The 10,350-nt window shown below is 37.1% G+C and overlaps 2 protein-coding genes across 12 annotated transcripts; one reads left to right on the forward strand and one right to left on the reverse strand.

Annotated features, from left to right (window-relative positions):
- The first annotated feature begins 649 nt into the window (after positions 1-649).
- LOC105160004 (uncharacterized) lies at positions 650-4,312 on the forward strand. Of its 4 annotated transcripts, none has more exons than XM_020693411.2 (10): positions 650-954; positions 1,128-1,419; positions 1,601-1,684; positions 1,764-2,204; positions 2,306-2,441; positions 2,537-2,699; positions 2,877-3,005; positions 3,145-3,339; positions 3,633-3,755; positions 3,942-4,312. In XM_020693411.2, the coding sequence occupies exons 2-10, from the start codon at positions 1,137-1,139 to the stop codon at positions 4,053-4,055; spliced, it is 1,668 nt and encodes a 555-aa protein (XP_020549070.1). In that variant the 5' UTR covers positions 650-954; positions 1,128-1,136; the 3' UTR covers positions 4,056-4,312. The 4 variants fall into 4 exon arrangements, with proteins under 4 accessions (XP_020549070.1, XP_020549068.1, XP_020549069.1 ...); XM_020693409.2 differs by having other exon boundaries at positions 651-954; positions 1,068-1,419; XM_020693410.2 differs by having other exon boundaries at positions 651-954; positions 1,071-1,419.
- On the reverse strand, positions 3,113-8,546 carry LOC105160088 (putative WRKY transcription factor 4). Of its 8 annotated transcripts, none has more exons than XR_016065188.1 (6): positions 7,993-8,546; positions 5,582-6,252; positions 5,344-5,496; positions 4,827-5,150; positions 3,560-3,806; positions 3,113-3,348 (listed from the first exon to the last, which is right to left on the reverse strand). XR_016065188.1 is itself a non-coding variant. In XM_088879690.1 (4 exons), the coding sequence occupies exons 1-4, from the start codon at positions 8,410-8,412 to the stop codon at positions 4,889-4,891; spliced, it is 1,506 nt and encodes a 501-aa protein (XP_088735816.1). In that variant the 5' UTR covers positions 8,413-8,546; the 3' UTR covers positions 4,508-4,888. The 8 variants fall into 8 exon arrangements, 2 of the variants coding, with proteins under 2 accessions (XP_088735816.1, XP_011075653.3); XR_016065191.1 differs by having other exon boundaries at positions 3,113-3,390; XR_016065192.1 differs by lacking the exons at positions 3,113-3,348; positions 3,560-3,806 and adding an exon at positions 3,894-4,333.
- Positions 8,547-10,350: the final 1,804 nt, after the last annotated feature.

A 10,350-nucleotide genomic window follows, 5' to 3' on the forward strand; every position in this document is an offset into this window, starting at 1 on the left:
CTGTTTCAATAAGGATTGTCATAATAATAGTAATTATAATAAAAATTAAAATTCTTTGACGACCAACCCGCGTGGCCTATAATCTCAAAATATTCAAGATTAAAATAGGATTGCATTCTTAATAAAAATGGGTTGACCAAATAAAATCCCAACTACACAAATAATGAAAAGTGAAAATAATCTCAGTCAAAATACAACCAAACGAGCTCTTAGTTTTCATCCTTCCGAGCTTAGAACAGATATGCACTTCCCCAGTTGTTGCTCTATTTTATGCACAGCTGAGAGTTTTAGGTGTTCTCGTTTGGTGGTTTGGCAGAAATCTTTGTTTTCCTTAGCCTCTTGTTTTTCTGGTAAGGGTCATTACACAGTTTAATATTGCACAACACTACATAAACAAGTGGAGCATGCATTATTTAAATTTAAGTTGTGTACAGCAATCTAATCATTTGAAGTCCTTTTCTTGACTTATATTATTAGTGTATGGTTTATTGGGCCATTCTTGAAAATTGTCAATCCTTTCATCTTTTTGTTAATAAGTTGGAAAAGGACCAAATTTTTCATTCAAAGTTGAACCATACACAAGGAAAAAATCTTATGGTGTATATGTGTATTTTATAATACCATGTTTTCTTCTGTGATTCTGGTGGGGTGGGGGGGGGGGGGGCGGGTGTTCTGTTAAATGACCTTACTTTCTGTTTGATATGCATCCACCAAGGCTGGTTTTCCTCCAACCAGAACTCATAAGCCATATGGGCTGTTCTTAGTTTTCGTTATAAATTTTGGCTCTGAGTTCAGTGTGTAGATGAGTTTGATGCTACAGTGATTAGGCCATCTGGGCAGGAAGCACTGTTTTATAAGTACCAAGCTTTTGTTCTGCAGAGTTTGCTCTGAAGCATTCTTGATTTTGTCTGAGCTGCTCCGTCGTGTTGATCGTTCTATCTGTTCCATATCGAGGTATTTAGAATCATTGATGTATTGAATTCTCAGGTTGAATTTGCAGTGAGAATTGATGTTGAAGAGGGTTCATGTTTGATGATGTTTTTGCCTTGTATCGATGTTTAATGCAGCAGTTCTTGATTTTGCTGGCTTACTGCAGACTGAGAGTTTCTTGATTACATGAAATTTAGTGACTTGTCATGGGTGGCTGCGTCTCAAGGCCAAATAAGAAGCTGAAATCAAAGGCAAAGTACTTGTACAAGTCGTGTAAATTTCGCAGAAAGATAGCGCCCTCGAGTCCATTTGCACCTCTAGATCACCACACTGATGAAGAGTTTCACGTCAGTGATGAGTTTTCTGTCCAAGAGTTTGCTCTTGTGGACATTCAAAACAATGAGACGACAATCTGGACGAAGTCTGAGGCGCAGAACCTCACCGTCCACCATCTCCAGATGCAGCAAGATGGCCGAGTTTGGACAACGGGTAAGTTTTTCTGCAAATACAACCCTATGATTGTCTTACATACAGTCACAAGTGCATTAGAATTTTGGCGTCGGTGGTTATTCCGATCCATCTAATATTATGTTATAATCTTGTAAACATTTGTTCAAGATTAGCACAGTATTGCTGATAGAAGAGAACATTTTCTGTTCTTGTGTAACAGAAATACGGCACGAGGAACAATGGTTTGACTCTCTGAGCGCCCTCGATTCTGATACTGACGAAGACTTTGTTAGCATTGCTGATGGTAATTTCCGATAATTTGTACTCTGTTCAATTTACTACATATTCAGTGATTGATCTGCTGTTCCTCTGCTTGCTTTCAGATGGTTTGATATCCTTGGACAATGCAACTGAGTGCACATCAAATGGTCAAATAACTCCGGATGAGCACAACTCATGCTTTACCATCTATGGTTGTATTCAAGTCGACTACACTAGAAATAACAATTCACTGGAATCGGAGGAACGTATAGAAGAAAAGATTATGCATCCAACTATGGGTACACAAATTGTCGATGCTTCAAGCTTGACAATATCTGGGGAAACAAGTGTCCATGTGAAAGTAGATGTACACATTTCTGACAAAACTGAACAAAAGAAGTCAGAATCTTGCTTAGCTCAGATTCTTCCTTCAGTGAACGTCTCCGATATAATGCAGTCTCCCTCTTACCCTGGCTCAATATCTACGAGACGAAAATCAGCAGTTGCTTCTGTGGTTGCAGTAAAGAGGAAACTTCATGATGGAGATGTTTCAACTGAGTTCTGTGAGTCGAAATTATTTGACATATACCGAATCAGTTTTCTTTTTCACACTTAAACAAGGTCTTAAGGCAATGGACTACTAACAGTACAAGTATTGCTACAGGTTTGTCTAAGAGATATTTATGTAATCCAAGAGCAGGGCTTCTCATACCACGCTCAATAGACGAGAAGCCAGCTCAAGGCTGCTGGTGCTCTGTTATGCCTTCTGTCTTTAAGCTGCGGGGAGAAAATTATTTCAGGCATGTTTTCTAGTTACCGTCAATTATCGTCTATTTGGTACTACTTTGATTAGTTTTTAGTTTTGGTTTACATGGAATTATATCATCTGGTGCAGAGATAAGAGGAAATATCCTGCTGCAAATTACAGCCCATATGTGCCTGTTGGTGTCGACTTATTTGCCTGCCCCCGGAAGATTAATCATATAGCGGAGCACGTTGAACTTCCTTGTCTTAAATCACACCATGAACTGCCTTCCCTTCTGATTGTCAACATACAGGTACCAACATTTGTTCCAGGATTCTTCTAACTTTCTTTAAGTAGTAGTTTTGTGAAAATTGCCTAGTTTTGTCCTTTATATCCTTATGTTGGAGTCGAGGAGAGAGAGAGAGAGAGAGAGCAGAGTAGATGCAATATGAGACATAACAAGCAACATTTCTTGATGTTTCTATTACAGCTTCCAGCTTATCCAGCTTCCATGTTCCTTGGAGACAGTGATGGAGAAGGGATGAGCCTTGTAGTATACTTCAAAGTGTCTGAGAATTTTGACAAAGAGATTTCCACAAAATTTTTGGAAACTCTGAAGGTACTCAGAAATTACGAACCTCAATTCATATGCAGCCTCAAGTTACTTATTGTCTTACCATTGCTGAAATGTTAGTGCAAGAATGATCACTGTAACAGAAAGCAAGAAACTTTAAATTTGACTTGGTTTTTTGGTGCAGAGATTTATTGCAAATGAGATGGAGACTGTGAAAGGCTTTGCAAAGGAAAGTGTTGTTCCTTACAGAGAAAGGCTAAAGATCATGGTGAATCCTGTGAACCCCGACGACCTTGGTTTGAGCTCTGCAGAGAAAAAGCTTCTACAGGCATACAAAGATAAGCCGGTGCTTTCACGTCCGCAGCATGATTTCTACAAGGTATTTTTCCTGCAGCAATGAAGATCCATCTTCAGTTTCCTTTGCTTGAGGCTACAAGGGATCATTGTGATGAAGCCTTAGTTCTTCTGGCTTTAGAAGTTGAACATAGTTGCCATTTTCGTTATAATTACTCTGACCTCCCTTGAGTTTAAGTATAAAGCATGGCTGCAGAAGGTAATCAAGGGTTTTTCTGTAATATGTTCAAAGCTAAGGGGTGTACCTGTAATTAACGTTGACGTTTCTGGAAAAAGTTTTGCTTCAAGTGTGCATTCATTTGATTTTGTGTTTTGCAGGGGCCAAACTACTTTGAAATCGACCTTGATGTACATCGGTTCAGCTATATATCAAGGAAAGGACTTCAAGCATTTAGAGAACGCTTGAAACATGGGATACTTGATCTGGGATTGACAATTCAGGTGATGCTTTTATTACTGGACTGCTACTTTCTTAGACTAAATTTCTTGCATCTGCATGCAGCATAACATGTACAACATAAGTCTTTCATACCAGAAAGAACAACGGTGAAACCAGTAGAAAAGAAAACAGGCACATCAGATTATCTCGATTATGACATAAAATCGATTGACTTGTGATGAACGCAGGCACAAACAGCTGAAGAACTGCCTGAGAGAGTTCTGTGCTGCGTTCGACTGAACAAAATAGATTTCATGAATCTTGGCCAGATCCCTACACTTGTAACCACGAAGGGTGACTGAGTCGGTAGGAACAGTGGAGTTGATTCATCGAAGAGGCGGAAGAGTTGAGCTGAGCTGCAAGAAACTGATACTGTATATGAGTTTGGTGGTTTCTCTGATGGGGTTAAGGAGAAAGGAATCAGCAGAAAAAGGTAGTGTTTAGTAAGCTTGACTACTTTGTGGTTGAGACAGGAACTGAAGCAGCACGTCCTACTCTCATGTACACTCATCTTTATGTTGATGCGGACTCAAAATTCTTTAATTCATGGTTCTTTGCATTTCTTGTCTGGAAACTAGTCCTGTTCCTGGGACAAATTTCAAAATGTCCTGAAACTTGCAAAAACACACACACAAACACACACATAAGTGGGTTTACAAAGAAAGATGGGAATTACAAAAGCGCGACGAGTCTAATTTACAGCAAACTTTAAGAGAAAAGTTAAAGAAAATAATGCGAAATCTAAAATTACCACTTTGACCTCAATTATAAGATTGATTCATCTCTATTTTTCAAACACAAGTATCCCAAAATACAATAATACCAAGAAAACAATTTACAGAAAGAATACACATAAAAATAACATTACAAACACTATCCCTGTTGATGAAATATGCAAGCACTCCTACTCTTTGTATTTCACTGTAACGGCAATTTGTATACTCTAGTTCCTATCTTTGGTATAATTTTAGTCAAGTGAGTATTGTCCAGATCAAAACCATTGCTCAAGCAAACAACAGAGTGGATCATCACCAAAAGTACTCCTACATGCGTCGTGGTAGCTTTTTGTTTACCTGTTTACTTTGAGAGAAATCTATGTTATCTGTTCTTCCTTAAAACGGAGAAGTGATACAGGCTACTGGTCATTGTTCCCGAATTCCAATCTTCTATTTGCTGTTTGTCCATCAGTTACTGCATTGTGTGGTCTCAATTGTGAAGCAGCATCGGCAGTGTTGTGGATCCTCATCTTAGAAGCAGGTACATCATGATTGTGCTTTCCCTCGTATGTTGTTATGACAGCTTTTGGGTCACTGGCAGCCCTTTCCACATGTTTTCGGACATTGCACCCTGGGTTTGTGCACTTGTAGTAGCTCCTGCGAACACAAGGAAAAATGACTCTGAAATGCTTGCATTAGAAAAGGATTCTCCAAACAGTCAATTTATTAGCCATAGTGATTGATAAATTGGAAGTTCAAGTTGGCCACAACCTAGCAGGCAAAATAGCTGTTAAGTCATTAAAAGACTAAGCATATAATAGGCTCACAAAATGTAAGTTTAACTGTGAAATGGCAATCTGGAAAAAAATTTCACCTTGGATAAGGGTTCCCTTTAACAACCTTCTGGCCATACTTTCGCCACCTATAACCATCATCTAAAAGGTCAACTTCACTTGTCGTCTGAACAATGATTTTAGGCTCTGTAACAGTTCGATGGTTTGGCGGTGAAGATTGGATATCAATATTCCTGCCAATGATTCAACACGAAACACTCATTCAGAAGATGTAAAATTATCAATTGTCAGGTTTCCATGTATTCGAAATTATTTTACCTTCTTTTAGAGTCAGTTTCATCCTCATCTCTTCCATTTACTCTAGTTTCAGTATCAACCACTTCTTCACTGTCACTTGACCCTGATATATGTTCAGGTGTAGCTTGGCTAGATTCCTGATCTTTCATCCCATCATAGGACTTGTTGAGATTTCCCGTCTGGCCCTCAGAGTCCAACCCATAGCTCCCCTGATTATTCATTGTACCATCTGGATTATCTTTTGCACGCTTATTGGGTGGGGGATGGCTGTGTTGGCCTTTATAAATGATCTCAGTTATATGACCATCATGCGACCGTTCAATTTTCTTCTTGACGGGACAATTTTGATTAGTACATTTATAATAGCTTCGAGGGTATTCACTGCCTTTCACCTGCTTCTGCCCATACTTCCGCCAATTATATCCGTCATCAGCAGGTTTATCAACATTTAGGTTAGGAGGTTGAAATTTCTGATCAGAGTGGGAGATCTCAGATGAATCCTTAATGATGTTCTGCTCTGGCATAGGAGGAGGCATATTCCGTTTCAAAGATGCACTGGAAGGACGAGGCTGCAGCTGAGCAAGAGATGAAGCAGGAGGTGCTGATAAAGATGGATATTCGGAGTGGATATGCATTTGGGATTGAGCTTGAGCCGTTAGCTGAGCTGAAAAATGTGGTATTCCCAATGGACCCTATTTCAAGTAGAGAGTAGAATTTCTTCAACAAAAAAAACAAAAAAAAAGAGTCGAGAGTAAAAAGAAGAGTTGAGATAGCAACAAAGTCACAGCTCCAAGAAATTGACAACTGTTATCAAGTAAGAATATGAAGAGAATTCAAATACTAAAATCTACTTCAACAGCGATTGCTGCCAGTATTGACTACTTGAACTACTCAAGTTTCCATATAGCACAGATTACAAGGAAAGAAATCATTTGCAGAGGTCTCTACAGAATCATCCAGTTCTACAGATCCTCCTTGGATGCTAACAATATTTCCCAACTTTCAAGCACAACAATAATTTGAACTGTGGACAATGCTGAGGACCAAATTGGTCAATTGCTTGAATCAGAAAGTGTGAGAAACCAGCCATGCCAAGCAACCAGGGATATAGAAAACCTTTTTACTACAATGATGCTAGATCTCCTTATAGCGTAGATTGATATACACCATAATTATATGAAAAAGAAAAACAGCATCCAGAAAAGGAGAGAAACTGAAAGAGTACCTTAGGATATAAAGCAATAATTTAACCAGATAATCAGATAATACATCGTTCAGAGATGGGTAAAAATACTTACATAAAGCAGGAGGCCAAAGATTTCCTTGTAATGGAAGTCTTTCCTCTTTCCTTCCAAACCTCCTACTTTTACTTGTCTATACCAAATAAATATACCGGGTGACATGGTGCAAAAGTTTAGAATCCTATCGTGCTAGAATTATCCCTGCAGGTGGTGACAGATTATCGGTGGTCACTCCTATTCCTTGCATCAAAGCAAGTGTTAAAATTCTAAAACCTCATAATTCAGCATTTCATGCAGATAAATCTTTTCTTCAGAGGGCAATAAATTACAAGGCGCTATCTGATAATTTCCATGCATACTTCAGCTAAAGTCAGGATGAACAACAGCAGAAACCTACATCTTTTGACTGCTGTTGCCCGTAACACAGGTTCTTCATGATAAACCCCAGCAGCAGTTCAACAAAATTCACAAAAAGACAAACGGTGTACCTGTCCCTATCTATAACCTTTATGCGCCCGCATAAAGAATGCATCACTGCTTGTAATTCTCGCATAAATAAGGATAACAGATCCTACTATAGCTCCACTCTTAAGTTCTTAACCAAATTGCGCAAACAATCTAGCTTTGATGGATTATCTATTCCGTTTACTGAATCGGATGAATTGCAAGCAACTCTAACGCAATGAATGAACTACGTACCGAAAGAAGAAAAGAAAACAAATTTCTACTTGAATTGCATGCCAATCCGACATTTATAACCGGCCTGTAAACGGAAATATTCCACATTTTGGTAATCCGCAATTTCCCAACCAATCCAAACCTTTCGCATAAAAGGAAAAAAGGGGAGCTGAAACCCCTTCTCCCATTAATCATAACCTACAATCTTCAAGTCAAAGATTCTTAACCAGTACTGTCGCAGATTGCTAAAAGCTCCACTATTTGACCCCAAAAAGACCCCTTTCTTACTTCACAAGCTCCACTGTTTGAGCCCAAAAGAAACATTTTCCCCACTTCATTAACAAATTTAGTCATCAAGAATCAACAAAAACGGACCACTTTCTAATCCCAAAACCAATCAAGTTTATCACGTCCACGTTACAATCCCACAACTAAGCATAAAAGCACACCTATAAACATAATAAAAGTCACATCAAATCAAAGAAAACTACGGAAGACCACCTCCATCAATACCTGCGAAGACTGGAAAAACCCCGGCGAATCCAGGAAGCTAGCAGGACTCAACCCCGGTGGAATCGTAAACATTCCTTGATGCTGCGACAACATTAATCCCGCCGGCCTATTCTGCTGATAGCTAAACTCACCACTCCCGCCACCTTCCCCCCTACTCTCCGCCCCCTGCTGAACAAAATTCTGCCTAACGTTCGGCACAGAGGTGGGAGCCTCCGACATGGCGCCGGCGAGAAGCTGAGAAAACGAGCGGTAGTCGTTTTCAGGGTCATTTTCAGCCAAGAAACTCGAAACCAAAGTCATCGGGCCCGGGCTCACTCCCGGCCCACCCATAAACATGTTCTCAACCGAACCTCTCGACGGCAGCATGATCCTCGGCGCCGGCTGCCTGGACGAAGACGGTGGCTGCTCTTTGTCAGCCATTGGATTCTAGTTTTGACTTCGATATGGATTAAGCTTCTGGAAACAAAAACAAAAAAGAATAACTGCTGATGCAGAGAAAAAGCTGTTTTGTTTAAGTCGGAGCTTTTTCTGTTTCTATATTTGCTGAAACTTCCATAAAAAGTCGTCGCTCTGCCTTTTTGTTAACTTTCTATTTTAAAATTGTAAAATAAATTAAGAAAATACTAAAAAAATAGCTATCTGAATAATTCAGTAAATGAGACCTTATTCAAGTGACAAAATTCAGAACTCAAGTCGGTAAGTTCGCGAGTGTAGATTTTATTAAGATACATTCGGATTGATCATAACTCTAGCTTACCAATCAACCGACGCCATTTTTACTTATTTGTTTGATATATTCGATGTCATATTTAAATTGATATATTTTAAAATTTTTAATAATAAATTATAAAAATTAATGGGATATTTTTAAATTAAAGAATTTTAAAAAAAATGTTCTAATCTTATTTTTTGAGTTATATTTTATTGAACATTGATCGATTTTAAATTACTTTAATTTTTTAATTAAATCTAAATCCAATGATCCAAATGTAGCTTAAGCATTAATTTAGATATTAAATCAAATTTGTTGTAGATATTAATAAATAAGTTATATAATTTTTATGATAAATTTCTCGTTCACTTTATTATATTTTGATCCGGATGGAGATCGGATCGTTTAAAGGGTACGGCAAATCATGTTTTAGGAAAGCCTAATAAGAAAAATAATCGTTAGGCTCGTTGGGCAGTATCCAATAAAGATCCTCCGATGCTTACAATTCATGAGGTTGGAAAGAAAGAGTAAATGCTAGTGTTGTAGTAAATGAAGTATCAATATCTGAAATAGTTGGGTGTATTTATAAGGCCACTGTATCCATTTATCTGGGCCACGTGGTATGATCCTGACGCCTTGATATAAGATCAACAGTCCGGAGATTTATGAATGAAACTTACATTTCACCCAAAAAAAATACCTAGCAAACATATTCAAGATATGGTTTTGGTAATTATATTGACACCCTTCAAAATTAAATTTAATTACAAAAATATTTTATATTTTTATAAAATTATAAATATTTTTTTAAGATTATAGTTATAATTATAAGTACATTGTTCTATTATTCGTAGAATTTTACACAAATACTCCTTGAGGTACATTACACTAACAATCTTTCGGGGTGTATTTATAATTTTACAAAGAACATGGGATATTTATATTATAAGAGCTAACTTGAGGGAGGATAATAATAATCTGGATTTTTTTTAAAATTATTAGTTTAATTTTAATTTAATTAATAGAAAAAAATAGTAAATATTACATATTAGGTTATAATTATTGGAAATTTATAATTTCGGCTCAAACTGAAGTTAATTGAATTTGAGCTAATTACATGACAATGCATTAAAATTGATGTACAATATAAAGAGAGAGTCCGATCATATAATAAGTATAATAATATTTACGATATAACTTATTTGATATAGGATTTTTTTTTTTTTGTGTTGTTATTGATTTTAATTATTCTTATTAAAAGCATAATATTTTTATCTTAATTTTTTAAATAAAATTAGGGATAATTACACTCCTCACTTCTGAGGTTTGGTGTAATTATACGTAGTTCCTCTATGATTTGAAGAATTATATCTAACTCCCCTGAAGTTTGCTTACGTCTAACTTCATTAGTTAAAATTCACTGAATTTGCTGATATTAACAAAAACTTAAGAAGAAATCTATATTTACCTTCAATTGATTTATTGTAAGTCAAATAAATATTTTTCTGATCAAATTACCCTCATCATATGTCTTCACGTCGTTAACGCATGTGATGAGATATATCCTCACCGTTGCAGGGAAGATATAATTTTATTTAAATATTTTTGTTAATATTAGTAAATTGGTGAATTTTGAGTAATGAGGG

This window comes from Sesamum indicum, linkage group LG4, assembly GCF_026168435.1.
Source record: "Sesamum indicum cultivar Baizhima isolate 11 linkage group LG4, ASM2616843v1, whole genome shotgun sequence".
Taxonomy (NCBI): Eukaryota; Viridiplantae; Streptophyta; class Magnoliopsida; order Lamiales; family Pedaliaceae; genus Sesamum; species Sesamum indicum.

Excerpts from the sequence above, each read along its gene's own strand:
- LOC105160088 (XM_088879690.1), bottom strand. The coding sequence starts at position 8,412 with ATGGCTGACAAAGAGCAGCCACCGTCTTCGTCCAGGCAGCCGGCGCCG. Across the intron at positions 6,253-7,992 it reads GGTTTTTCCAGTCTTCGCAG|GGTCCATTGGGAATACCACA; the intron begins GTATTGATGGAG and ends TACTTGAAATAG. Across the intron at positions 5,497-5,581 it reads GAAACTGACTCTAAAAGAAG|GAATATTGATATCCAATCTT; the intron begins GTAAAATAATTT and ends AATCATTGGCAG.
- LOC105160004 (XM_020693411.2), top strand. The coding sequence starts at position 1,137 with ATGGGTGGCTGCGTCTCAAGGCCAAATAAGAAGCTGAAATCAAAGGCA. Across the intron at positions 2,205-2,305 it reads AGATGTTTCAACTGAGTTCT|GTTTGTCTAAGAGATATTTA; the intron begins GTGAGTCGAAAT and ends GTATTGCTACAG. Across the intron at positions 2,442-2,536 it reads CGGGGAGAAAATTATTTCAG|AGATAAGAGGAAATATCCTG; the intron begins GCATGTTTTCTA and ends CATCTGGTGCAG.